General features: G+C 49.5%; 2 protein-coding genes across 2 annotated transcripts; one reads left to right on the top strand and one right to left on the bottom strand.

The window, feature by feature from the left end:
- The first annotated feature begins 878 nt into the window (after nt 1–878).
- PINK1 (PTEN induced kinase 1) lies at nt 879–16993 on the top strand. The gene is made up of 8 exons (XM_066375286.1): nt 879–1330; nt 5486–5773; nt 7912–8012; nt 10966–11148; nt 12423–12586; nt 13683–13810; nt 14173–14397; nt 15555–16993. The coding sequence occupies exons 1-8, from the start codon at nt 941–943 to the stop codon at nt 15810–15812; spliced, it is 1737 nt and encodes a 578-aa protein (XP_066231383.1). The 5' UTR covers nt 879–940; the 3' UTR covers nt 15813–16993.
- A 687-nt stretch (nt 16994–17680) lies between these two features.
- On the bottom strand, nt 17681–26913 carry DDOST (dolichyl-diphosphooligosaccharide--protein glycosyltransferase non-catalytic subunit). Its single transcript, XM_066375287.1, has 11 exons — nt 26706–26913; nt 26374–26484; nt 22491–22577; nt 21571–21674; nt 21346–21440; nt 20966–21059; nt 20545–20693; nt 20076–20223; nt 18364–18484; nt 18148–18254; nt 17681–18061 (listed from the first exon to the last, which is right to left on the bottom strand). The coding sequence occupies exons 1-11, from the start codon at nt 26863–26865 to the stop codon at nt 17912–17914; spliced, it is 1326 nt and encodes a 441-aa protein (XP_066231384.1). The 5' UTR covers nt 26866–26913; the 3' UTR covers nt 17681–17911.
- Between the last annotated feature and the right edge of the window lie 273 nt (nt 26914–27186).

The raw sequence follows: 27186 nt of genomic DNA on the forward strand, positions 1-27186 counted from the left end.
CCTAGGAGGTTTCACAAGGCATTATCTAAGCGCTGGTCCTCCAAGGACTGATCATATGCTGACAAGGACCAGATAAAGAAGTGCTGGTCAGCAGATGAAGAAACGCTAGAAGAATCTCTGGGCTGCAATTTTTATCTAATTAACTTGTCCTTAAATTCCAAACCCCTCTTTCTTCTCATCGTAAAAAAGGTTGGCTGAGATGAAGTGTTAAGATGGGTTTTTTGGGGGGGGCGGTAGAGGGGGGCGGTACATAATCCCTGTCTTTCCTGATCATTGACCATTTGAATAAAGCGCCCATAAAGATTCGATCTTCTTCTCTACTTATATGACTGAGTGATGACAGGCAGCATGAATGCGAATATTTCTGGTTTCAAAACCACACAGTATGAACCCCTTTATCAGCCATTCCCAACAGCTGGTTTGGGCTCTGCACTAACAAGCCGTATGACCTTGCGTGCCTCTCCATCTCCCGGACTCAGCTCACTCATCTGAAAAATGTGGTCTCTTGGGATGCTAAGAAGCTAAGCCGACCTGTGGGCTTATAAAGGAGTCTCAGCTCTGACACTGTGACCTCTGTCACTGCCTTTTATATGACTGTTTCCTTATCTACAAAAATGATATTCCTATCTCGTTGATGGGAAGATTAAATAAATTCACAGTAGTAAAGAGTCTGAAACGGTGGGTGATACTCAGTATATACCAGTTTCCAAGAACCAGCGAGGTTCATTCAGGACCTGCGTGAGACACGCCGCCACCCTGGGTACAAAGTGCGAAATGGCAAGAAACTACCCACCGCTAGATGCGCGCATAGCGCCCTCGCGCGTCCAGCGCCCCAACGGCCGGCTCGGCAGCCCCGCCCATCGACGCCCGCGCCTGCGCAAAGGTGCCGCCCCCGAAGTTTGTTGTTGTGAGCGGTGTCCCGGACGCCAGCTGTGCTACCATGGCGGTGCGACAGGCCCTGGGCCGGGGCCTGCAGCTGGGCCGAGCGCTGCTGCTGCGCTTCACGGCCAAGCCTGGCCCAGCGTACGGTTGGGGGCGGGCCGAGCGGCCGGGCCCCGCGGTGGCCCGGGGCCGCGGAGAGCGCCCGGGGCAGGCCGCGGGACCCGGCGCAGAGTTGCGCAGGCTCGGGCTCCCCGACCGCTACCGCTTCTTCCGCCAGTCGGTGGCGGGGCTGGCAGCGCGGCTCCAGCGGCAGTTCGTGGTGCGGGCCCGGGGCAGCGCGGGCCCTTGCGGCCGGGCAGTCTTTCTGGCCTTTGGGCTGGGGCTGGGCCTGGTGGAGGAGAAGCAGGCTGAGGGCCGGCGGGCGACCTCGGCCTGTGAGGAGATCCAGGTGAGCGCCAGCCTAGGACGGGGCGGTGCTGGGGCGAGAGTCAGGCGCGGAGCGGCCCTTTACCTGCTCGGAGGGCGGGGCCCGAGTGTGGACGGAGCCCTGAGCCTTATGGGCGGGGCTGTGGTGGCGGTGGAGCTGGGAGGTATTTATGGACCCTGAATTAAGTCGAGATTTATCCTCCTCTGACCCGGATATTCATTGGAAATCACCAGTTAAGGCTCGTTTTAAGGGTTACTGGTCTTCTGGTAGGAGGACAACACCTCGCTTTTGTTTTACTGTTTTTCCTTACTCAAGCATCATGTTTTGGAAGACAGGCTGCTAATTATACCTCATGTTGCACCATTGCTAATGATTTCGTGTAAATTTTTAAAAACTTAATGACAAGCCATAACACTCTGCCCCTGAGGTAGTTGTCATCCCCAATTTATGAATAAGGAAGCATGCTCAGAGAGGTAAAATGACTTGCTCGAAGTCACACAGCTAATAGAGTAGTGCCCAGAGTCTGACTCCACGCCTGTGCCCTTCAGCGCTGGGCAGGCTGCCTCCACGGGTTAGCCAAACAGTAACATAGCCGATGCCAAAGTTAAAAACCATGAACGGCAGGAGACAACATCACACCCAGAGGTTTGTAGTTAACCTGTGTGGAGTTATCGGGAGTGACTGGGTATATAGTGGTTCTTAGGCTTTTTAAAAAAGCGCTTTAAATAGCTGTTTCTACTCTAAAATCTGTATTCGTCAGGGTTCTCCAGAGAAATAGAACCGATAGGATGTGTTTATAGAAAAGGGGGTTGGTTGTAAGAAATTGGCTTTGCAATTCTGGAGGCTGCCAAGTCCCAAATCTTCAGGATAGGTAGAGAAGAGTCCTTGTTGCAGTTCAGGTGTGAGGGTCATCTGCTGGCAGAATTCCCTCCACTTCTGCGGTTTGGAACCCAGCAGTTTACAGCTTAGGGCTGAGGGGCTCGAGGGTCCCGTGACTTGCCCAAGGACACAGCTGGTTAAGGACCCAGCACTGTCGCCCCTGTTTCCTGGTTTCCAGCCCAGTTCTTGTTACTCAACACCAGAGCATCTCATGTTTGAGCTCTGGCTAGTTTGGGATGACAGGTGACATCTGGCCCAGTCCCCAGCCGCTGCTCTTGTCTTTTGCTGTGGCTTAACTGGCAGCAGTGTAGGGTGGGAAACTTGATAATCCTACTTAGAATTCTGGAGGCTTAGAATTCTTAGAATTCTCAGTTTAAAAAACTGAGCAGCTTGAGCCTCCTGAACTTAACCTGTACACGTCCTTCTCTCACACTTCACCCTCCCATGTCTTAAAATTTCTAATTAGTTGACATTATTTTTTAAAATTCAGGTGTTTGACTTCTTATGCAAAAAATCACCAATTCTTGCATTGCTAATGCTAAAATTCCATATAGTGTCAGAGCAGAACAGTGGCTGCTCCTTTTAGATGGATGCCCATTGGGGGGGTTGGAATTCAGTTATAAAATAGGCAAAAGGTATGAGTGTATATTTCACCAAGAGGAGATACAGATGTCGAACGTGTATATTAAGAGTTGTTCAACATCACTAGCCTTTAGGGAGTTGCAGGTTGAAAACAATGTGATATCACTGCATACTTATTAGAACAGCTAAAATAAAAAATAGTGATAATACCAAATACTGGTGAGGATATCAAATGGTACAACCACTCTGGAAAATAGCAGTTTCATTAAAAATTAAACATGCATTATCATATGACCTAGCCATTGCAGTCTTGGGCATGTACCCAAACAAATGAAAACTTATGTTGACACAAAAACTTGTACACAGGTAGCTGCTGTGGAAAACAGTATAGCAGCTCCCTCCCCAAAAAATAAAAAAACAGAATTATTGTGTGATCCAGCAATTCTTCTTGATGTACACACAGAAGAATTGAAAGCAGGGACTTGAATAGGTATTTGCATACCTATGTTCATAGTGGCATTATTCACAAAAAGTAAAATGTGGAAGTAATCCAAGTGCCCATCAGTGGATGACTGGATAAGCAAAATGTGGTATATGCATGCAATGAAATATTATATATCCTTAAAAAGGAAGGAGATTCTGATACTTGCTACAACATGGATGAACCTTGGGGACACTATGCTAAGTGAAATAAGCCAGTCACAAAATGAAAAATACTGTAGGATTCTACTCGTATGAAATTCATAGACAGAAAGTAGAATGGGGGCTACTAGGGCTGGAAGGGAACGAGATAGGGAATTACTGTTTAATGGGTATAGAATTTAAGTTTTGCAAGATGAAAACAATTCTAGAGCCAGATGGTGGTGGTGGTCACACAACAATGTGAGTGTACTTAATTGTACACTTAAAAATGGTTAAAATGGTCTGTTTTATGTTGTTTATTTTTTACCACAGTTCTTAAAAATAATTTTTAACCCTGTACATGAATCTTAGCAGTATCATTCATAATAGCAAAATATTATATACAACCCAAATGTCCTTGGGTAAGTGTATTGTTAAACCCTGGTATATCCACATAATGAATTACTAAGCAATAATAAGGAATTAACCACTGATGCAGCTAACAACCTAAATGGACCTCAGGGGCATTATGCTGAGTGAAAAAAGTCCCAAAAGGTTATACTGTGTGATTCCATTTTTATAACATTCTTTAAATAACAAACTAGAGATAGAGAATAGATCAGTAGATGCCAGGGCACAGGGAGGGGAGTGGTGGTTCAAATACAGAGAGGTAACACAGTTCATTTTAGAGAGGAGAGAGAAGGGGGATGAGTAGGAAGTATCAACTCCCATATGTGCCTTGACCAGGCAAGCCCAAGGTTTCGAACCGGCAACCTCAGTGTTACTGCGCCACCACAGGTCAGGCAGAAATAGGGGGCAGAGGGAATAGTGTGAGCAGTGGTTCAGAGAGTGGCATATGAAAGGTAAGTAGGGGCAGTGCACAGACCAGAAGTTCTAGGGCAAACCTGATTGGTGGTGGCACAGTGAGGTCCCAGGTTTGAACCCCTAGGTCTCTGGCTTGAGTGCGGGCTCATCTGGCTTGAGCGCAGGGTGGCTGGCTTGAACGCAGGGTGGCTGGCTTGAACGTGGGATCATCGACATAATCCCATGGTCTCTGGCTTGAGCCCAAGGTCTCTTGATTGAGCCTAAGGTCACTGGCTTGAGCAAGGGGTCACTGGCTCGGCTGGACCCCCCCTGGTCAAGGCACATATGAGAAGCAATCAATAAATAACTAAAGTGCCGCAGCTACGAGTCAATCTTATCTCCATTCCTGTCTCTGTCTCTCTCACTTGCTTTAAAAAAATGTATTAGGACAAGGTACTGAATAACCCATTGGCTAGATTGTTGAATAGAAGAGTGAGTGACATGTGAAAGCAGTGAAGTCTGATCTGGCTCAGAAGCAGGTGAAGGGATGATGGAGAGTAGTAAAGTCTAGAGGTGGGTGACTAACCATAGAAAGGATCAACAGATCAGACAGAATTGGAGGTGGAGCCTGGGCTACTAGACAAATGATGTTACCTGCCTGAAGTGGGGAAGGACTCTGATTTGGGGAAAATGGGCTCTCTTCTGGTGTATCCCCACCAGCACCTGCATTTCCCTCTATTTCCATTAGAATTCTTATATTCTTGTTTCCTTTCTGGAAACAGAGTAGACCCACCAGATTCCTAAGAGGTAGAGACAGGATTTAATGACTCAGCTCCAGGGATCCTCCTGATTTCACCCCCTTGTCTGCAAAAGTGACCTGAAGTCATTCACAAATGGGAGGGTGACCACACACTGCCCATTTGTAGCTGTCTGCCAAGGTCTTTGCAGAGAACTTCTCATAATCAGCATTGTGCTGGGCGCTTGAAGGCAGCAAAGGAGTAGTGTGTGTCAGCTGCAGAATTTGGAAGTTTTGACCTCTTAACTAGCGATATTCAGTGTTGGGCCGTCTCTGATGCAGTGAAGCAACAGAGTTACAGAAACATTCATCTGAATGACGAGAAAGAAAGGCAGGCTGGCCTGAGCCCAGGTTGAGCAGTAAAACCTAATGGGGTTGTGTTTTTAATAGCTCTCAGTCTTGTCATTGAAGACCTTGCCCACTATACCTCCAGTCTCCCATTTCCCATTACTTGAGCCTCCTTGTCTCACAGTGCATACTTTTTTTCATCACAGGCAATTTTTACACAGAAAAACAAGCTGCTCCCTGACCCACTGGACACTAGGCGCTGGCAGGGCTTCCAGCTGGAGGAGTATCTGATAGGGCAGTCCATTGGCAAGGGCTGCAGTGCTGCTGTGTATGAAGCCACTATGCCTGTGTTGCCCTGGAAGCTGGAGCTGGCCAAGAACATCAGACCTCTTCCAGGGAGAGGCCCAGATACCATCCCACCAGGAGAAGAGGAGGAGCGAGCTCCCCGGGCCCCTGCCTTTCCCTTAGCCATCAAGATGATGTGGAACATCTCGGTAAGGATAGGCCTTTCATCTTCCAAGTGCCAGTCTTAGGGGACCTGGAGATGCTTTTCCCAGGAAGTAGATAGGAAAAGACGCATACTGCACAGCCCAGGTGCCTATATAGTTAGGCTTCCTCACACTCTCTCAGGTATAAAGCAGCGTGTCTCAAAATGTAGTATGTCTATAAGTCACCTGGCAGTTAGCAGATTCTGATCTCAGGTCTGGGGTAGGGCCTGAGATTCTGCATTTCAAAAGCTCCTAGGCAATGCCCATGCCACCAGTCTGTGAACCACACTTCAAGTAGCAAGTGTCAAAAACATTTGTTTTTCACCTGGCAGTCCTAGCTGATCAGTTCATTTCAGGACTGCAGTTACCACCATCCTCTCTCGTTCCCTTGGCCGGTCTCACTGAGGAAGAGGAGCCATACTCCTTAACTCTAACTCACCTCCAGACCAGAGGCTTGCTTGTCATCTCTCCTTGCTGTCAACTCTGGGAGGACTCAGGGCTTTGGGAAATTGAGTATATTCCCCCACAAAAATAAAGAGTTCTCTTTTTGGAGTAATTTCTTTACTTTGCCATTACATAGGTAGATTTAGAAAATTCATTAAGACCTGATGGTCTGCCCAGAATATCTGTTCTAGGTTAACATAGAAAACAGCCATGCAGGGCCCTGGCCGGTTGGCTCAGCGGTAGAGCGTCGGCCTAGCGTGCGGAGGACCCGGGTTCGATTCCCGGCCAGGGCACACAGGAGAAGCGCCCATTTGCTTCTCCACCCCTCCGCCGCACTTTCCTCTCTGTCTCTCTCTTCCCCTCCCGCAGCCAAGGCTCCACTGGAGCAAAGATGGCCCGGGCGCTGGGGATGGCTCTGTGGCCTCTGCCTCAGGTGCTAGAGTGGCTCTGGTCACAACATGGCGACGCCCAAGATGGGCAGAGCATCGCCCCCTGGTGGGCGTGCCGGGTGGATCCCGGTCGGGCGCATGCGGGAGTCTGTCTGACTGTCTCTCCCTGTTTCCAGCTTCAGAAAAATGAAAGAAAAAAACAAACAAACAAGAAAACAGCCATGCAGCTCATACTGGACACCAAAGAGTGCAGTTTCTTGTTTTGTTTGTATTTTTGTGAAGTGAGAAGCAAGGAGGCAGAAAGACAGTCCCCCTTATGTGCCCGACCCGGATCCACCCGGCATGCTCACCAGGGGGCGATGCTCTGCCCATCTGGGGCTATTGCTCCATTGCAACCAGAGCCATTTTTGTACCTGAGACAGAGGCCATGGAGCCATCCTCAGTGTGTGGGCCAACTCGTTCCAGTGGAACCTTGGCTGCGGGAGGGGAAGAGAGCGATAGAGAGAAGGGAGAGGGAGGGGTGGAGAAGCAAATGGTCGCTTCTTCTGTGTGTCCTGACCGGGAATTGAACCTGGGACATCCACATGCTGGCCAATGCTCTACCACTGAGCCAACCAGCCAGAGCAAGAGTGCAATTTCTTGTTTTGATTTTGGGAAGGAAGGTTATTAGACCATTGCACTTCCAAGCTGGATTAATAGCTACAAGTAGCCACATCCTTTCTGTAAAACATCCAGTTGAAGCATCATAGCTTCCACTGGTTGGGGCTTGAGAGCTATTGCATTCATAGAAGCTAAACGACTTGATTCACATAGGATCTTCTTGTTACTTAAGTTTCAGGAGTACTGAGAGCTGTTCCTAGTGAAATGAGGAAAGTAAGGTGATTTTCCTCCTCTTTAGTTTTTTTGTTTGTTTCCTACTTGGGGATGGGAAGGCTGTTCCATGATTCAGCACAACTTTATCCAGGGTCAGGCTCTGGTTTGTCGGCTGAGGGGACCCTACAAGGATGAGTTTGGTGGTAACCAGAGGCACCTGTGGCAGGAAGAAGGGCCCCATGCCCTGACCATCTTGATACCCCATCCTGCCCTGGCATCTGAGCTGCCAAGAGTTTGAGGTGTGGGAAGCATCTTTGACTTGATGTGGATGACACCTCTGCCCTTTCTCCCAGGGGAAACTAATCTTGGTTGCCAATTTAGAGAGGTTATCTCATCTTGATGGTCAGAGCCAGTTCTGGTCCAGACTACAAGGAGGACTTGCACTTGCCATTCTGCTTGGGTCTATGTAACCCTGGGTTCATTGTGGATGTTTTTCAGGCTGGCTCCTCCAGCGAAGCCATCTTCAGCAAAATGAGCCAGGAGCTAGTCCCAGCTAGTCGAGTGGCCTTAGCCGGCGAGTATGGAGAAGTCACTTACAGGTAAGTGCCCATCTGCCCAGCAGACTGGCTGTGAGTTCTTTGAGAGCAAAACTATCACTTGTGTCCTCAGCACTCAGCACAATGTCTGACACAACATGCAGTACACAGTAAATGCTTACTGAGTAGTGATTTTCAGTTGGTGGATAATTAATTTGGGAAAGATTGTAGATCAGCTGACTCCAACTGGAGCAGGGAGAGAGAGAGCCATCCCAAAATGCCCATTCCAGAAAGTGGGAAATTGATCTCATTTCTGATCTTCCGAAATAATGCCCAGGTGGAGTCCCACCTATTTGTGCAAACTGAACTCTGCCCCAGCAGAGGGAACATCCATTCCTCTAATAGCTGCAGTGCACCTGATGGTGCCAAGAGATTAAAAAACAAACAGGAGGCCTGACCTGTGGTGGCGCAGTGGATAAAGCGTCAACCTGGAAACGCTGAGGTTGCCAGTTCAAAACCCTGGGCTTGCCTGGTCAAGGCACATATGGGAGTTGATGCTTCTTGCTCCTCCCCCTTCTCTCTCTCTCCCCTCTCTATAATGAATAAATAAAATCTTAAAAATTAATTAATTAATTAATTTAAAAAAAACAACAACAGGAGCCAGACATCTCAGGAGCAGGGTCAGTATGGTAACTTCCAGAATGGTATATGCTTAGGTGCTGAGGGAGCCCAGAGATGGTGTGTGTGTGGTGGGCGCATTCAGAAAGGCTCTTGCTGCCTTTTGAAGGATGAGCAGGCATTAGCTCAGCAAAGCAGTAGGAAAAGAGGCGTCGTCCTCAGGGAAGAGTGGGTGGACGGCAGCCCAGCCGACGATGGCTCCAAGTCCTGTGTCCACGTGTTTGAGCTGTGACAGCAGAGGCACTGTGCTCACTGTAATATTTGTAGAGCACCAGGAAGAGGTGGGCCTGCTGCATTTTTGGTAATTTTACCAGGGGGCTGATTTATAGATCTAGTTCTGTCAGAAGCAGGAAGGTCAGAAATAGGGACTTAAGGAAATACACGTGGAAACCCCTCCATGGCTTGGAAGGCTCCAGGATGACTGAGGGTCCGTGCAGGTCTGCGGGCTCGGTACTGTCATCCTCTTCTCCTGATTCCTTTGTAGGGAACAGTGGACTGCTGACTGTCAGCTGCCTTTGTGGGCTAAAATTATCGTGGTGTCAGCTTCAGCCTGCTCACAGGGTGCTGTCCCGTAGCTGCGAGCACTGTGATGTCTGCCACAGACAGCCCTGCCCAGACCTGTCGTCTGACGTAGTCTCTGCCACTCTTCAGTCCTGTACCCTGCCTTCGTTTCTTTTTATAGCACTTAGCACCGTCTCTCTAAATCACAGATGTCTGTGTCTACTTATTCACTGTCTCCAGCTGTGCTACATGCTGTCTGAGGACAAGGCTTTTTAGTTTTGTTTACTGCGTTTCTCCACAGCTGAGGGGGTGTCTGTTGAATGATTAGATGAATATGGCCAAAGGTCTGTTACCTAAAGTACTGGTGACATCTAATGCAGTCTCAGGAGAAACGCTTCCCGAAGAGCACTCGGTATATTTCTACCAGGCCTTTGTTCATCTAGGAACCTCAGGTTCAGTCCTTTGCATCTGCTCCTCTCACTCCTTTTCCCACCTGATCTCTGATCGTGTCCTACTTACAAGCTACTGTTCATCGTACTGAATTCCTGCTGCCCTCCCGCACGGCACCAGGCTCCTTCGTGACTGTTCGGTTTCTGCATGCAGTTAGCTATACTGGGTCGCCCTCAGTACGCCTCCTGTGCCATTCCAGGTCTCACTTCAGACACACCCACAGTTTTCCTCAGGGCTCTCGTGACAGCCAGAGCTTTCCCATGTGGCACTGACAGCCTTGAGCTGTGATCGGATTATTCCACTAGCCCCAGTGGCTCAGGGGAACAATGCTTTGACTCATTTGATTGCATTGAGCCCACTGGGGTGGACTCAAGAGGAGCAGTATTAGCTTGGGAACTGAGGCAGCTCTGAGGACAGGGCAGGCATCATGCTCCCCAAAGTTGTCTTGATGCCTCTGGGCTTCTACTCCATTCTCTTCTCTCTGCCACCTGGTGTCATATTTCTTACCCTATGGTGCTTCTTCCTGTATCCCTCTGGCTTGCACACCTTTGGTTTCCAGTGGCCCAAACCAAACCTCATGTCATCCTTACACCACCTCCATTGCTGAGTGCCAGGTTACCACCATGTTTCCTTGTTCGTACCCCTCAGAGAAGGGAACTAGCCCCTCCCCTTTTCCTGCCATTGGATCTCAGAGGTGACTGCAGGTTTATTGCCCTTAGTCTAATCCCTAGTTCAGTCATCTTTGGTTGAGGGGCTGAGCTGGTATGCAGAAGGCAGTCATGAAATAAAAAACATGGCCCCCATGCCTTAGTACGGCTGTGGGTGTGGGGTTTCTTGAGGAGGAGGGTTGGCGGGTCAGGCAGGTGACAGTTCTACCACCAACTGTATTCATTCATTCATTCATTCATTCATGTATTCATTCAGCAAAGGTTTATTGAGCTCATGTTCCACATGAAGTGTTATTGCAAGAACTCGGAATCACAGGTATTCTAGGTCTTTTCTTTACAAGTATTACCAACCCTATGAGGTGTGTTACTACTACCTTTTACACCTTTTGCACTTGTGACTGAGCCCAGAGAAGTTAAGTAACTTGGCCAAGGACACACAGTGACAGACCTGGAATCCAAACCCAGGCAGTCTGATTTCCAGGGGCTCTTAACCACTGCCTCTGCCACATGGGATGGATGGATGAACTGGTGGAGTCATCAAATGTGATGAATCATCTTAAAGGATTTTTCCTCTTAACACCAGGCTCTGCACCTGGAACACAGCAGATCTACTGTAAATAGCTAATAAATAAATGGCAGTATTTACTGTAGCCTTAGATTGTGTTTCCAACTGTTTCATCTATTACTGACCTCATGTTTGTTTCTTTTGGCTGAAACAGAAAGTCCAAGGGAGGTCCCAAGCAACTAGCCCCTCACCCCAACATCATCCGGGTCTTCCGCGCCTTTACTTCATCTGTCCCACTGCTGCCAGGGGCCCTGGTCGACTACCCAGATGTGCTGCCTCCACGTCTTCACCCTGAAGGCCTAGGCCATGGGAGGACACTTTTCCTTGTTATGAAGAAGTAAGTGGCAGGCATATGGCAGGACATGGGGTGAATGGGAGCTGGTCCCTGTCGCCTTGCACCTGGAGCCCAGGGTCACAGAGAAGAGGGTCCTCACCCTTTGGGAGATAAGGCCATGCTAAGAGCAGTTTCTTTTTTTTTTTTTTTTTTTTTTGTATTTTTCTGAAGCTGGAAACGGGGAGAGACAGTCAGACAGACTCCCGCATGCGCCCGACCGGGATCCACCCGGCACGCCCACTGCCCCTCCAGGGCGTCGCTCTGTTGTGACCAGAGCCACTCTCTCGCCTGGGGCAGAGGCCAAGGAGCCATCCCCAGCGCCCGGGCCATCTTTGCTCCAATGGAGCCTTGGCTGTGGGAGGGGAAGAGAGAGACAGAGAGGAAGGGGGGGGGGTGGAGAAGCAAATGGGCGCTTCTCCTATGTGCCCTGGCCGGGAATTGAACCGGGTCCCCCACACGCCAGGCCGACGCTCTACCGCTGAGCCAACCGGCCAGGGCCAAGAGCAGTTTCTGTTTATGACAGTTTTCCATAAAAACAGAATCTATTCTGTAATATTTAGAACAAACTTTTCACCTAGTGCTTTCAGTGCATTTGACTGTGGTCCCTCCTCTGGCTGCCTTGTCTGTGTTTGCTTTTAATATACACAGATCTCCTTCCTCCTCCTCTGCGCCCCTGACACTGCTGCAGTGGTGTTTTTTTTGTTGTTGTTTTTTCTGAAGCTAGAAACCGGGAGAGACAGTCAGACAGACTCCCGCATGCACCCGACCGGGATCCACCCGGCACGCCCACCAGGGGGCGTCGCTCTGCCGCAACCAGAGCCACTCTAGCACCTGGCCTGGGGCAGAGGCCAAGGAGCCATCCCCAGCGCCTGGGCAATCTTTGCTCCAGTAGAGCCTCGGCTGCGGGAGGGGAAGAGAGAAACAGAGAGGAAGGAGAGGGGGAGGGGTGGAGAAGCAAATGGGCGCTTCTCCTGTGTGCCCTGGCCGGGAATCGAACCCGGGACTTCTGCACGCCAGGCCGACGCTCTACCACTGAGCCAACTGGCCAGGGCTGCAGTGGTGTTTTAAGGAAATAAGCATCTGTACCATTACTTTCAACATGTGAGGCTCTGGCTCTTCCTAATTTCAGGATAGCATGTGGGAATAGAAAGGAAACATGGGGCAAAAAGAAATCAAAAGGCTCCAGGAAGAGGCAAAAAAGCCATCATCCTAATAGTAAATAAGATGCTAGGACTGTCACTGCGTGATAGTCAGAGGCCCTGTTGCCCTCTCCCCAGCTACCCCTGTACCTTGCGCCAGTACCTTCGCGAGAACACCCCAAGTCCCCGGCTCGCCACCATGATGATCTTGCAGCTCTTGGAAGGAGTAGATCATCTGGTTCAACAGGGTGTCGCACACAGAGACCTAAAATCTGACAACATCCTTGTGGAGTTGGATGCAGGTAGGTACCCGGCTGCTCTCAGAGCTCTCCAGGGGGCTCTAGACTTGAGGTCTGGGAACAGAGGTCCCTTTTGTTTTTAATGTCCTGTTATAAATTGTTGTGTCTAACATTTAACTCTGTACATGACAGGCAATCTCTGCTTCAAAGTGGGGCTTTCATTCTCTTTGGGATTTGTGGAGTGACAGTTAGCATTTTTAAGCTCCTTTCTGTTGCTCACTTATAGAACAACCTCAATGGTGGATTTTTTTTTTAAGATTTTATTTATTGATTTCAGAGGAGAAAGAGAGAGAAGCAGGGTTGGGGGTCTTGTATGTGCCTTGACCGGGCAAGCCCAAGCTTTTAAACCAGCAACCTCTGTTCCAGGTCAATGTTCTGTCCACTGCTTCTGTCCCCGCGCCACCACTAGTCAGGCAGTGGTGGATGTTTTCTTGGAAAAAGTACATAAAAGAGAGAGACTTTAGCTCAATGTAAGAAAGAATTTTCCCCTGGCTGGTTGGCTTAGTGGTAGAGCATCCACCCAGCGTGTGGATGTCCTGGGTTTGATTCCTGGTCAGGGTGCACAGGAGAAGTGACCATCTACTTCTCCACCCTTCTCCCTCCCCCAACTCCCTCCTCCCCACGCAGCCATGGCTCAATTGATTGGAGTGAGGGATTGATTGGAGTGAGCGTGAGGGCACTGAGGATGGCTATAGCTCAGTTGCCGAGCAACAGAGCAATGCCCCATAGGAGGCTTTCCGGGTGGATCCCATTCCAGGGGCGCATGCGGGAGTCTGTCTCTCTGCCTCTCCTGTTCTCACTTAATTTAAAACAATTTTTCCCCCCCTAAACTGAAAGCTGTCCAAATGTGAGCCCAGTTGCCTCTGGAAATAGTGAGTTCCCTATCACTGGAGAGTCTTTATTTCCTAAAGGCATTTCTGTATTCCTGTAGCTAGACCTCCCATTCAGCTCTCTGGGGAGCTCTCCCTGCTCTCCTGGACCAACCCTGAGTCTGTTAGCCCCTCTCACTCATGTCTTGATGGTGGCTTTCGTAGGAACATAGGAGGGCCTCAGAGAAAAGGTGGAGAAGCAGTCGCTTATTCTTCTGTCCCTTCCCCAGATGGCTGCCCCTGGCTGGTGATCTCAGATTTTGGTTGCTGCCTGGCTGATGAGTGCGTCGGCCTGCAGCTGCCTTTCACCAGCTGGTACGTGGACCGGGGTGGAAACGGCTGCCTCATGGCTCCCGAGGTGAGTCCTGCTGAGCGTGTCATGCGCCATCAACGGAGACTTCGGTGTTTCTGCTGTTAAATGAGACTTGGTACCTCATTACTCCTCAACTCCTCCATCTTTATGACCCATAATTTGGCATAAGTCCCTTCGCTGCCATTTTGCTTTAATCTTGCTCTCCTTGATGCAGCTGGGAGACACATGTTCTGTCGGCACAAAGTAGACAGCCTAAGCAGATCCTCTGGGTCTGAGCTACAGCTCAGTCAGATTCCGGGTTCCTTGGGACAGAGTTCAGATTAGCCCATGAATTGGGTGCCATGCAGGAGCATAACTGGCTTAGAAATACCAGCAACAAGACTGCTTACCAACTGTTTTTTGAGCAGGTGTCCACAGCCTGCCCTGGCCCCAGGGTGGTGATCGACTACAGCAAGGCTGATGCCTGGGCAGTGGGAGCCATCGCCTACGAAATCTTCGGGCTCTCCAACCCTTTTTACAGCCACCTTGAAAGCCAGAGTTACCAGGAGGCTCAGCTGCCTGCGCTGCCTGAATCAGTGCCTCTGGATGCAAGACAGCTGGTGAGGTCCCTGCTCCAGCGTGACGCCAGCAAGGTGAGGCTGTCCCAGGTTTTGCAGGGATTTTGCAGGTAGAAACCTCAGAGTAAAGATCTGGTTTGGGCAGACACTAGAGCAGGGGTCGGGAACCTATGGCTCGCGAGCCAGATGTAGCTCTTTTGATGGCTGCATCTGGCTCGCAGACAAATCTTTAATAAAAAAATAATAACATTAAAAATATAAAACATTCTCATGTATTACAATCCATTCATTTCCTACCGCTCATGTTCATGGTTGCGGGTGGCTGGAGCCAATCACAGCTGTCCTCCGGGACAACACCAAATTTTTATTGGATAATGCATAACATACACGGGTCATTGTATGGCTCTTTTAAAATATGTGGCGTTCATGGCTCTCTCAGCCAAAAAGGTTCCCAACCCCTGCACTAGAGTGACAGATGGCTCCTCTGTCTTACAAAGAAAAAGGCCTTCGTATGAATTATACAGGAGAAAATAGATTTTCGTATGAATTGGAGGAGGGGAGCTAGTCACCAAATTAACCAGAATTCCAGAGATTCAGTTGTTCTTGGCTTTAGTTGCTTAAGTTACTAAGAGGGGAAAATATGCATTTTAAAGAAATGTCTAATGGAGATGTAGTTTATGGAAACAGCTGAGATGTAATGAAGTGTAATAGGCGAAGACATCTATGAGAGCAAATCTGGACATGGTGAAATTATTATAAAGGAATCTAAAGGCCAACACATGTGAAGCCACACTTGGAGTGGCATGTCTGATTCAGGTGGCATGCTTAGTGGAAAGAAGAGAAAAGGGGGGTTCAAATTCTTGTTCTTCCACTTACCTCTCACCATGCACGGTGTGCTAGCACAGTCACAGTAATGCTTGCAGCCACCAGGTACTATGAGATACAACTCCTCACTCCGGACAGTGCTTGTCACAGGAGGCGGTTTGTGGACCCTCCATGAAGGGGAGGCTATTCCAGCTGGGAGCACATTGCCTCTGGCAAGTCTGTGTGCGTGGAAAAGCCTGGAGCCTGGGCAGAGAGCGGCCAGTGTGGGTCAAGAGAGAGAAGGGTGGAGAATTTGGTTGGGACCTGAGCAGGGAAGAGCCTGAGGTGAGGATTCCTTACCAAAGAGGGCTGTGGGCTGGACACGTTGTCACAGGTGTTGTGAGCCTCAGCTCCCCCTCCTCTTGCAGAGACCGTCTGCCCGAGTGGCTGCTAATGTGCTCCACTTACGCCTCTGGGGCGAACACACTCTAGCCCTGAAGAACCTGCAGCTGGACAAGATGATTGGCTGGCTCCTCCAGCAATCAGCGGCCACTCTGTTGGCCGACAGGCTTACAGAGAAGAGCTGCGTGGAGACAAAAATGAAGATGTTATTTCTGGCCAACCTGGAGTACGAGGTGCTGTGCCAGGCAGCCCTCCTGCTCAACTCCTGGAGAGCAGCGCTGTGATGGCTGGTGTGGCGTGTGAATCACTAAAAGAACTTGGCAGTATCTGTGTTGTGATAGTGTGTGAATGCCGAAGGAGGGGCTTCCGAGGTGTGAGGGGCAGAGTCAGGAGAAAAGATGGCGCTGAGAGAGCTGGTCAGCGGAAGAGAAGGCTTTTGGTTTGGGAAATGGGAGGAACAAGTCAGGTCAAGCTCACAGTCTGTAGCTGTTAACTCTTTAACTCTGTGATTTTGAATGTATCATATAATCTGCATGATCTGAAGTTCTCTCATCTATAAAATGAAGAAACTAATCTAGATAGGAGCTGACAGATTTTCCCTATAGAGGGCCAGACAGTAAATACCCAGGTTGTTGGAGCTAGTCAACTCTCGTAATGCAAAAGCAGTCTTACATACTGTATGTGTGCAGACAGGTGTGGCTGCGTGCCAAGAAGGCTTTATTCACAGACACGGAAATCTGAATTTCACGTGTCACTTAGTCTTCATTTTTTTTAAACCATTTTTTGCTTGCAGGCCATAAAACAGCAGGCAGGAGGCTGGTCTGGCCTGGCCTGCAGGCCATAGTTTGACAACAACTGGTCTAGATGAATTCACAGGGCCTAACTCTAAAAACAAAACCCTGATCACTAGGCCCCTGTGTGTATAGATGCTAAAATTATGACGAGATCTTTGCCTACAAATCTAAATGGTTATGTTCTCTGCACCAGGTGAGATCCATGCAGGCATTCAGGGTTGACCTCAAAGCCCCGCTTTATGCTCGTGTTCTGTCTTCATAGACCTCTGAAGAACAAGTGGCTGAGTTGGGCTTAGAGGCTGGGCTGAGGAGGGTGGGCCTGCATCGTTTAGAGACGATCCATGCCAAGGCAGTGCGGTTAGTGGTGTTATCTGAGCCAAGACGAACATTTGCACAGGTCACTGTATTCAGGTATCAGAACGAAAAACACACAGGCCTGAAAAGCAGAGCACGTGTGCCCTCCCAGTGGGCCCGCAGCGGGCTGTGTGAGGGAGCGCCAGGGCTCCCCCAGCTCCTGCACTGAGTCTAGCAGAGCTGAAATGACCAGGAAGATGGACGTTAACAGCATAGTGTTTTAAACTTGCCAGCTTCCTTCTGACTAGCATTTCTTACAGGATTGTGAGAAATTAAATGCACATTTAAACTGCAGAATATGGATGTGCTTTGAACTATTTGGCTTTAAGACTGATTATTATACCATAAAGACAAATTTTGTAGGAGCTTGACAGTGGGAAGGGATTTTGCATATAATTTTGCACATGCTTTTTGGGAACTCAGCTATTGACTAAAGCAGTGGTCCCCATCCTTTTTTGGGCCACGGACCATTTTAATGTCAGAAAATATTTTCACGGACCGGCCTTTAGGGTGGGACGGATAAATGTATCATGTGACCGAGACAAGCGTCAAGAGTGAGTCTTAGACAGATGTAACAGAGGGAATCTGGTCATTTAAAAAAAATAAAACATCAGTCAGACTTAAATATAAATAAAACGGAAATAATGTAAGTTATTTATTCTTTCTCTGCAGACAGTACCAGTACGCGGCCTGGGGGTTGGGGACCACTGGGCTAAAGCAAGTGAATGTATATTTAAGGTTCTTTTCAACCCAGCAGTTCTCTAAGTCGGTTATAAAGGCAAGGGTTGTTCCCTTAGATTTCTCATTTCAGTGACTCCCCACCAGCCACAGTATATCACTAACTTTATTTTATCTCTTGAGAAGTTTGGAAGCACTATCATTTCATGCTTAAAATACATGAAATGTATTTAAGTCCAGTCTTGGGCAAAATTAAAAGAGGCCGCTATTTTGTATGCAATGATTACTGAACATCCCTCCCTGAGCAAAGCACAACAGGGGCCAGGTGAAGTTTGAGGACAACGTTTCTCTTTATTTTAGAAATGACAGTGACTGCACATATGAAAAATACCACGTAACATAAAAATCATTCCCTAAGCCCCGCCCCTTGGTACTCAGTGCCGCATCCCCCACTGAGGTAAGGTGTTGCCACTCCCACGGCACCATAAAGGGAGGAAAAAACTCCAATCCTATTAAAAACCTTCTGTCCCAGGCTGTAAGTGCCAAGGCCCTGTCCCTCAGTCAGACTTCTCCTTCTCCTTCATGTGTAAGAAGACGACGCTGAAGATGAAGAGCCCCACCATCATGGAGAAGGCGCTGGCATAGTAGGGATAGGCTGAGGGGATGAAGCGCTCGTACTGCGTGTGCTGCAGTGGCCTCACTGACACCTGTGACAGGACAGAAGTGACAGGCGGCCACTCAAACCCAGCAGGGTACACACTAGCTGAAGAGGAACTGCGTGGCCTGTGCTTACCTGTGTGGAAGAGTATAAGTGTGTGTAGCCTAGCCGGTTGTAATCCACTTTAAATTGGAACACACCGTACACGTCGGGCAACTTGAACTGGACACTGTACTTTCCACCTGGGGAAGATCAACACAGAACCCCTGAGTTTTTCCCTGGAAGCCCCCCAGAGCAAGCCTGAGGCGGGGATGGACTCCCTGCAACCTCTCCTGCAAGAACTGCTTTTACCTTTCTTCTTCAGGAAGGTCCTCACAAAAGGGTCGATGCGGACAAACTCCAGCTGAATGTCATCACCATCAAAGGGGACCCATTTGCCGTTAGAGAGCTGCTCAATCACGATGCTGTACTCCTGAGATAAAAGGCCAGTCAGAGCCCTGGCCGGTTGGCTCAGTGGTAGAGTGTCGGCCTGGTGTGTGGAGGTCCCGGGTTTGATTCCCAGCCAGGGCACACAGGAGAAGCACCCATCTGCTTCTCCACCCCTCCCCCTCTCCTTCCTCTCTGTCTCTCTCTTCTCCTCCTGCAGCCGAGGCTCCATTGGAGCAAAGATGGCCCGGGCGCTGGGGATGGCTCCTTGGCCTCTGCCCCAGGCGCTAGAGTGGCTCTGGTCGCAACAGAGCGACGCCCCGGAGGGGCAGAGCGTCGCCCCCTGGTGGGCGTGCCGGGTGGATCCCGGTCGGGCGCATGTGGGAGTCTGTCTGACTGTCTCTCCCCGTTTCCAGCTTCAGAAAAATACAAAAAAAAAAAAAAAAAAGGCCAGTCAGCCACGGGGCCAGTGACTGGAGGGATGCAGGCACCCTCAGAGTTGTGCCAACCCCCTCACGAATCTGGCAGGAACTTCCAGGAGTTGTGAGAGCCTGAGCAAGCCCCCCCCACTCCCCCGGGCAGACTACCCCTTTGCCTTGCATCCAGACCTTTTCACAGGCCTGTGGAAGTCTGCACCTGAACCACGCTCCATCCAGCCCTGGAACATGCCAGGCCCTCTCGGGCACCCCTGCTCTCTTGCCGGTCAGGTTCATCCTCAAACCCGACTCCGTTCTCTTGCAGTCCTCACCCAGCAGTGAGTCAGTGAAGTCCCGCCCACTTCTGCACTCCCACAGCAAAACCACACCTTTTGAAAGGTCTCCCATCAGGGTATTGGTTTCTCTGCACCTAACCTGAGTTTCTTCTGGGTATAGGTAGTATTCATACTTATTTAGGCACCAGCTTACAAGATTTCTCCTTCCATCATCATCATCTCACCAAGAACCCACCGAATGTGGTTTTAAAAAGCTGTCAGGGCCCTGGCCAGTTGGCTCAGTGGTACAGCATCATGGATGTCCCAGGTTTGATTCCAGGTCAAGGCACACAGGAGAAGCGACCATCTGCTTCTCCACCCTTCCCCTCTCACTTCTCTCTGTCTCTGTCTCTCTCTCTTCCCCTCTTTTAGCTTGATTGGAGCAAGTTAACCCTGGGCACTGAGCTCGGCTCCATGGTCTCCACCTTAGGTGCTAAGAGCTAGGTTGCCGAGCAGTGGAGCATCGCCCCCTAGTGGGCATGCCAGGTGGATCCTTGTCAGAGCGGACGCCGGAGTCTCTCTGCCTCCCCTTCTCTCACTGAATAATGATAAAAACAAAACTGTCAATACTGAAAAGAATGAAACAAGGTTGACCAGGTGTTGCTCATGGTTGAAACTGGTTAGTAAGTAAACAGGGTTCATTCTCTTCCTAATTCTAAGTATCTTTAAAGTTTTCCAAAATCAGGAACAAAACCAAATGAAAATCTGTCCAGTGCTTTGGGCTCCACCCAATTAACTTCCCCCTACTTATCTTCTCTTTTTAAGGAAAGAACCACCAAAACAAAGAAAAAACTTAACAGGATTCCAACACAGAAGTGTTCCACAAATGCTTTTGAGCGGGGTGAACTTGCTGAATTGTCAGGGCCCTCCCACTCCAAGCTCTTACCACAAGGTCAGTGACAGTGTAGGCATTGGGTGGGGCTGTCTCGCCCACCCGATGGTGGGACACAGGCCCCACACGGAGGACACCCTCCTCTTTGAACACCCAGCGGGAGAGGGCCACAGCTAGCTCATAGTTGCCTGTCTGGGAATACCTGCAGAAGAGGCAAACGGGAGAGGTTAGAACACCAGAAGCAACAGGGACACAGAAAGACATGAGGTGTTGCTATGAGTGTCACCGATACAGTAAGTACACAATTTTCAAAACATCTCTAGGGAAGACATTACTAGAAAAGTTTAGAGTACTAACACCAGCAATATAGCAACAAAGGCAAGTCTTCAAATCATTTTAAAGCATCTAAAGATACTTAACCTCTGACACTTTTTAGCCAAAAGGCTTCTTCCTCCCCATCTGAGTCCTCCTCTGCATAGAACCCACCACCCAGACTCCTGCCCCCATGTCCCCTGGCACCTACCTCTGGGAGCCAGGTGTGGCCTTCTGCACTGCTGAGTTGAAGAAGGCATCGCTGAAGAAGTCGAGGGAGCCACTGAAAATGACCCGGGCGTTGTTCCTGGCCTGGAGCCCAGCAATCAGGAGGGTGTTCTTCCCCACTGCGTGAGGATACTAGGAACAACATGAACCTGTCATCCCGGAGAGCCAGGACAAAGGATATGCCACTGGGCCTCTAGGGCCAGGGGATGCAGGCTAGACCTGACCAGCCTTGGCCCGCTAAAGGCGGAACTGAGACACTGCTGCTGCCGCCCACTTCCCACCCCACCACTGCACTGCCTCGGCCTCAGCAAAGTGCGCTTTCCTGCTGCGCTCTCACCTGCAGGACAAAAGCACTTTGCTACCAGGCCCAGCACCTGGGGTCTCAAGGCTGCAAAGACCCTCACCTGGGTGATAGGCTTATCTGGGAAGAAGGAGTAAGAGGTAGAAGAGCCTGTCAGGATGTCCAATACCAAAGGATTGTCAGGGTCAGCCACCATGCTGTAGAAGGAAAAGAGGACCACTTTACTCTGACCCCAAGAACAGAGCCCAAAGGTCCTGAGGCCCCTAAGGGCCATTTCTTCACAGGAACGAATCCTATTTTCTTAATAGCTAAGCACTTAGCTCTCCTCTTGCTGTAACTATGGAGTTTGACTTAATGTCATGAATTAATCTCATCCACATCCTCTGGAGGAATACCCCCACATACAGTTTGGTTGGCTTCTTGACAAAATAGAGTGATCCCCCTCCCCCCAGGTTTCTGTTTGGCCTCTCCTTGCTCACTCACCCAACACCTCGAAAGAGGACAGGATTGAGAGATGATTTCCCAACAATGGTCGGCGCCTTCAGCAGGTTCCCAGTGTCGGCCACAATGAGCGTGTGCTGCAGCAGCAGGGAAGGACAGGGGTCAGGACAAAGGTGCCCCATGCCAGGGGTCCCTCCTGACGCCCTCAGTTTCTAGGCTGAGCTTTGCTAGAAGGGCCTGAACCTGGAAGGTGACAGGCCTGATTACCTGGCCAAGGTCTGAGATGTCGTAGTTGTGGTGGTCAATGACGGCTGTTTTCTCCTCATCAAACTCGATCCCACATTCACTGCCCAGCTCTCGAAGAGGGTCACCTACACAGACCCAAGAGATGCTTGGCTGAACCCTTATGGGTGGGGCCTGGGCCAGGCTATGTCCCTTGTCCTGGCATCCTCGTGACTTGCTCTCGCAGTCGTCCCCAGAGCCCTGCAGCATTACCAGCCAGGCTCAGCCCCAGCGGGACCCCTGGACAGCGGCATGGTGAAAGATGTGAGGTCTCCATCTGATTAGTAAAACGAAAAATCACATGGCCTCTCGCCTCCACAAATACACTGCGATCTTGGTTCTGCACAAAAAGCCCCTTTGAAGCAAGGTAACACCTCAGCAAACGACCTGGCTGAGCCCGGCTTACCAGGTTTCTCCCTTCCTCATCATCACTTCACCAGGAACCCCACCCGTGTGGTTTTTAAGAGCTGTCAGGACTGAAGAATGAAACAAGGTTGACCAGGTGTTGCTCATGTTTGAAGCTGGTCAATAGTACACAGGGTTCATTCCCTTCCTAATTCTAAGTATCTTAAAATTTTCCAAAATAGAAAACAAAACAAATAAAAATCTGTCCAACGCTTTGGAAAGCTTCACCTAATTAGCCTCCCCCTACTGGTCTCCTCTTTTTAAGGAGAAAAACCACCAAAACAAAAACAACACAAAGGGGAAAAAATAAAACAGGGTTCCCAGCCTTTGAAAAGATCCACATCACACTGGCTCTGGTCACAGGAGAGAAGGGACTGAATGGCTCTGTTGTTCCCACAAAGGACCACCCAGCGAGTGCCAATCCGGCAGCTCCCACCTGTAGAGCTCCCCAGGCCTGGGGGAGAAATGGAGAGCAGCGCATCTTCTGAAGTCAGACTCACCAATGTCTGAGCTGGCAGCCACCAGGACACTGCCTCCGCCGTCGATAAAGGTGCTGATGGTCTCCACGTTGATGTTGCCTCCAAAATCTGAAAGAAACACCAGACCCAGTGATCCAGAAGGTTCCTCTCACTGCTCCTCTGCCACTTGGGAGCTGGAAGGTGGACAGCCCACCCGCCACAATCAGTAACAATATCGCCCTCTGGAGGCCCCAAACGAGAGACACTTACCATATTATACCCTGATAAGGGCAGTTCTCCCATTTGCCCAATGTGATGATCCAAAACTAAGGGCTCAAATCCGTAAACTTTTAAAGTCAAACACCCACCAATTATAGTTGTCAAGTTATTTACACACATACCAAGTCATATATAAAATATTTGTTTAGAAATGCTGCATTTTCCCACTCATATCATGAAACAGCTTCATTCAGACTCGTCACCTGCACCTTTAGAGCCATTTTTAGGGTCCCCTAACACAGTTTTCAACAGCCCATTGACTTCACTTCCTTCTAAGTTGTCTGAGAGCACTTTTGAATCTAAAAACGATGCCTCACTGAGACTAGTACCTATTTGCCCAACATGAGTAAGGTTTTTTCCTAGTAATACTACAGATTTATATTCATAGTAGCTGTACAAGAACCACTAAAAAAAAAAAAAAGGGATCACCAAGAAGGCTCATCAATTTCCAACATATGTAATTGTGAGATCATACCCTTTCTAGGTCAGTTTGGTCAGGTGATTGCCATAAGCATCCAAAACTAGCTGTATAGATCTGAATATGAGAATGGCCTTGTTTTCTGAGGTCATTTTCACAGAGGGGGCAGGGGAAGCACCTTACCTTTCCTTCTGACACAGATCTTGTATCTGGAGACCCAACCTCTCATACTGCACTTATAAAGCCATCTACCACTTTCCTACAGAAGCCAGACCAAATCTCAGACAACTCAAAAACGGCTTCTCGGTATGTACGCAGTCCCCTTCCGGGCAATTTGTAAAGATGTTTCTGATCACCACAAGGAACATAGCTACTGCCATCTAGTGGGCAGAGGCCCAGGCAGCTGCTAAACATCCTAGAATACACAAGGCATCATCACAAGAATTATTCAATCCAAAACGTCCAGAGCACTGCTAAGGCAGAAACACTGGGCTTAAATCTAGGCTTTCCTTTCTAGGTCCATTTCCTTATCTATAAAGAGGGACTCAGATTTTGGGGGGCACAGAAGATGTGCTGTGGCTCCTTCTTCTGTGGCCATTACTTTACTGAATGTGACTTGGGAGCTTCTGGAGCCCATAGAGGGCAACAAACCCGCTGATTCACAGCGAAGGAAGCCAGGCTGGTGTTTGCACACCTGAGAGGGCTAACGGTGGTCACAGTACCACAGGAGGGCCCTTGGAGCAGGGACCAAGCCCCTACCCTGCCCCCACTCCTACAGCATTTTCCAAAGCGCAGGGCCCACTACGCCAGGGCCAGAAAAGGTGACAGCGTGATGTGGGGCAGGGCTTGAAATAACTCTGAATCTGAGAAAGAGAGTTCGTCCATCAGAGAGAATGTCTTAGTTTGATGCTGGCCTCTAACACTTCCCTCCTGCTTGCTAATCTCCTCTCATAAGAGGAAGCCCGGGGCGCATAGCCATCAGCAGGAAACAGAACCTGGCTAGAACACCGTACTCATTCTATATACAGCTACCTTCTACTGAAAGCAAGGGGTGACACTATCTTTCCATTTTCTGTGTGGTACTGGGTTCGTTACTGGTTTCCTTTAAATGTTTTAGTTTTTAAAAAGCAAGTCAGTTTTCCCTGGCTGGACAGCACGGTTGGTTAGGGCATCATCCTGATACTCAAAAGGTTGCTGGTTTGATCCCCAGTCAGGACACATACAAAAACAGATCAATGTTTTTCTCTCTCTGTAAAATTAATAAATAAATTTTTAAAAATAAGTAAATAGGCCCTGTTCGGTTGCTAAGTGGCAGAGTGTCACCCTGGTGTGTGGATGTCCTGGGCTCAATTCCCAGTCAGGGCACACTGGAGAAGCACCCATCTGCTTCTCCAACCCTCCCCCTTCTCTCTCTCTCTCTCTCCCCTCTCCGGCAGCCATGGCTCAAATAGAGTGAGCTGGCCTCAGGCGCTAATGTCTCTGTGGCCTCCACCTCAGGTGCTAAAAAAGGGCTCAGTTGCAGAGCAACGGGTTCAGGTGGGCAGAGCATCGCTCCCTAGTGGGCTTGCCGGTGGGTCCAGGTAGAGGCGCATGCGGGAGTCTGTCTCTCTGCCTCCCTTCCTCTCATTAAAAATTTTAAAATATAAATAAATAAGCAAATAAAAATAAAATGCAAGTCAATTTAAAGAAAAATACTAATTACTAGCACAGATGACATGGAATATGGTAAAAATCAGAAAGTCGACTAACATTTGTGAAAGTCTCAGGCTCTCTGAGGTTTCTCCCACCGATCTTCTCAGCCTTCTCCCTGTCTCGCCCACCATTTTCTCCCTTCCCAGCAACTCCCAGTCTACCTTCTGAGCATAATTTGGATGGTTCCTCCACTCCACTGCGAACACCGCACACAGGGTTTGGCAACTCATTTCAAGCCCTTATGTTTATCTCCTCAAAGAAAGACTGAAAGAACTCCTCAAGGCAAGCTCTGTTACTGTCCAGAGTTCCAAACACAGCCGAAACTCGGCAAACACTAATGAACCTGCTGAAGACTCCTTCCACCTGCCCAATAACTTGAAGATGTTAACTCGTACTACCTGGGGTTACTTCCACCCAACTACACTTGCCTCCAAAAAGCCAATTCCAAAGACACATTTTAGGGGGCAGTTAGGGGTAACCTGATAAGTGATGGAAACCTAGAGAAAAATACTTCCGGGATTGGCTGAACCCAATCTTACATGAACTGCAGAAAAGAAAACAGCTGCCAAAGAAGCAGAAGACTTCCTAAGCTTCATTTACTGAAGGAAGAGAGATGGCAGTCCCATTTCACCCCGGACAGGGACAACCTGAGTCCTCTGAGGAGATAAACTGAAGCCACTGAAGAAGAGAATGAATAGGATGCTCAGCAAAAAGCATGGCAAAGGGAAACAGCCCAAGGAACTGGGGAAATGGCAGTCTGGAGAAGAAATGGCTTAATAGGCTATGATTATGTCAAGGCTATGCCTATAAGCAAAGTAAGCATTAGACTTATTGTCTAAGGCCTTGAGGAGTATAAGAAACCCTTTCCTCCTCTCTGCCACCCCAAATAAAGTAGGGAATAGGAGACATTTTAATGTAAGAACTTCTAAGCAGAGTTGTCCAGTGGTAGAGTGAACTGCCTCACAAGATACGCTGTCACAGTAATGCTAACGTACAAATTGAATAAGCTAGTCAAGATATTCATTCTGTTCAACAATTCCCCAGCCCTCCCTAGACATACCCAGCCAGCCTCAAATAGGGGGCTGGGCTAGAAAATCACCAAGGTTCGTTTTCCAGCATCAGAACTATGAATGCACCTGAATTCTTAAGTTCAACTGCTACAGGCCTCGTTACAGCACACCGTTTAACAGCATGCCATTTCCTGTTCCACACAGGCCAACCCAACTAGAGGGTTCTTCGTCTCTCCCATCTGCTACTTTTGAGAAAATTCACTTCTGGGACTAGCAGGGTCCCAGTCTCCATGTTCTGGGGCAACACTTGACTCTACAATCTTCAGCTGTGTCTTTTAGAAAAGGGATGTGCCCTGCCGGACCCACATCAGAAGTTAGCATGTTCCTCTTCACTGGCAGCTGCTGTGGCCAGGGCTGGTGACCCATACTCATGGCCCAGAGCATGCCCAAGATTCAGAAGAAAGCGACAGATCAGTTCTGAGCCCCGGAATCCCGGTTCTGGCTGGGGGTGACGCGCAGCACTTACCTTCTACAGAGGGGGAGAAGATGATGAGATTGTCATAGAGGAACTCTCCGTACTTAATCAGAGACAGGCTAGGGTCATCTGCGGTCTTGAATGTGAGTTCAAAGCCCCGATCTGGACAAGGAGGGAACAGGAAACTGAGGCAGACAGGACGCAAAAACCCCACCGCTGCAGAGATCACGACCGCCCTTCTCTCACCCCGAAGGGGCGGGGCAGGCCAGACCTGGGCGGCCCGCTCGTGTAAAACGAGTGAGAGAGAGGGTGACCGATGCCCTCGGACTCCGGGACCTTTCCAACCCCTCTCACCCGCAGCCCCCTTTGGGTCCCTGTCTCACCCTTCAGACTCCGGAAGAAAAGCGAATGCGTCTCCCGCAGGTTGAGGTTGTCCAGAAGCACTAAGGTGCGGGGACCGCTGGCGCCGACCAGATCAAGGGAGGGCAGCAGCAGCAGCAGCCATGCGAGCGACCAAGCACGAGCCGCGGCGCTAGGATCCATCTTTCTACTTCTGCCAAAGAACCTAGCACCTGACACCGGAATTCACCGTCTAAGGTTGCCCAATCACGGCTCGGAGTTGTGGAGTTTCACCCGGAAGTAATCTGGGTACGCCGGGCCGGGCGCCGGCGCCGGCAGCTTCATTCAGGAAGATAAAACTCCAGGAGCATCACCGGAAGTACTTCAGTTGTAGGCGGGGCCTCTGAACCCTATTGGCGGGAGAGTAGCACGGCTCCGCCTCCTCGAAGGAAACGATTCAATCCTATAAAGACGGCTATGCAGCCGCGGCCAATCAACAGGACTCATTAGAATGGTCACGGCCCG

The sequence above is a fragment of the Saccopteryx leptura genome, chromosome 3 (genome assembly GCF_036850995.1).
Source record: "Saccopteryx leptura isolate mSacLep1 chromosome 3, mSacLep1_pri_phased_curated, whole genome shotgun sequence".
Classification (NCBI taxonomy): Eukaryota; Metazoa; Chordata; class Mammalia; order Chiroptera; family Emballonuridae; genus Saccopteryx; species Saccopteryx leptura.

Excerpts from the sequence above, each read along its gene's own strand:
- PINK1 (XM_066375286.1), top strand. The coding sequence starts at position 941 with ATGGCGGTGCGACAGGCCCTGGGCCGGGGCCTGCAGCTGGGCCGAGCG. Across the intron at positions 1,331-5,485 it reads CGGCCTGTGAGGAGATCCAG|GCAATTTTTACACAGAAAAA; the intron begins GTGAGCGCCAGC and ends TTTTCATCACAG. Across the intron at positions 12,587-13,682 it reads CCTTGTGGAGTTGGATGCAG|ATGGCTGCCCCTGGCTGGTG; the intron begins GTAGGTACCCGG and ends TCCCTTCCCCAG.
- DDOST (XM_066375287.1), bottom strand. The coding sequence starts at position 26,865 with ATGGATCCTAGCGCCGCGGCTCGTGCTTGGTCGCTCGCATGGCTGCTG. Across the intron at positions 18,485-20,075 it reads ACACTGTCACTGACCTTGTG|GAGTACAGCATCGTGATTGA; the intron begins GTAAGAGCTTGG and ends CTTTTATCTCAG. Across the intron at positions 18,062-18,147 it reads ACTTATACTCTTCCACACAG|GTGTCAGTGAGGCCACTGCA; the intron begins GTAAGCACAGGC and ends GTCCTGTCACAG.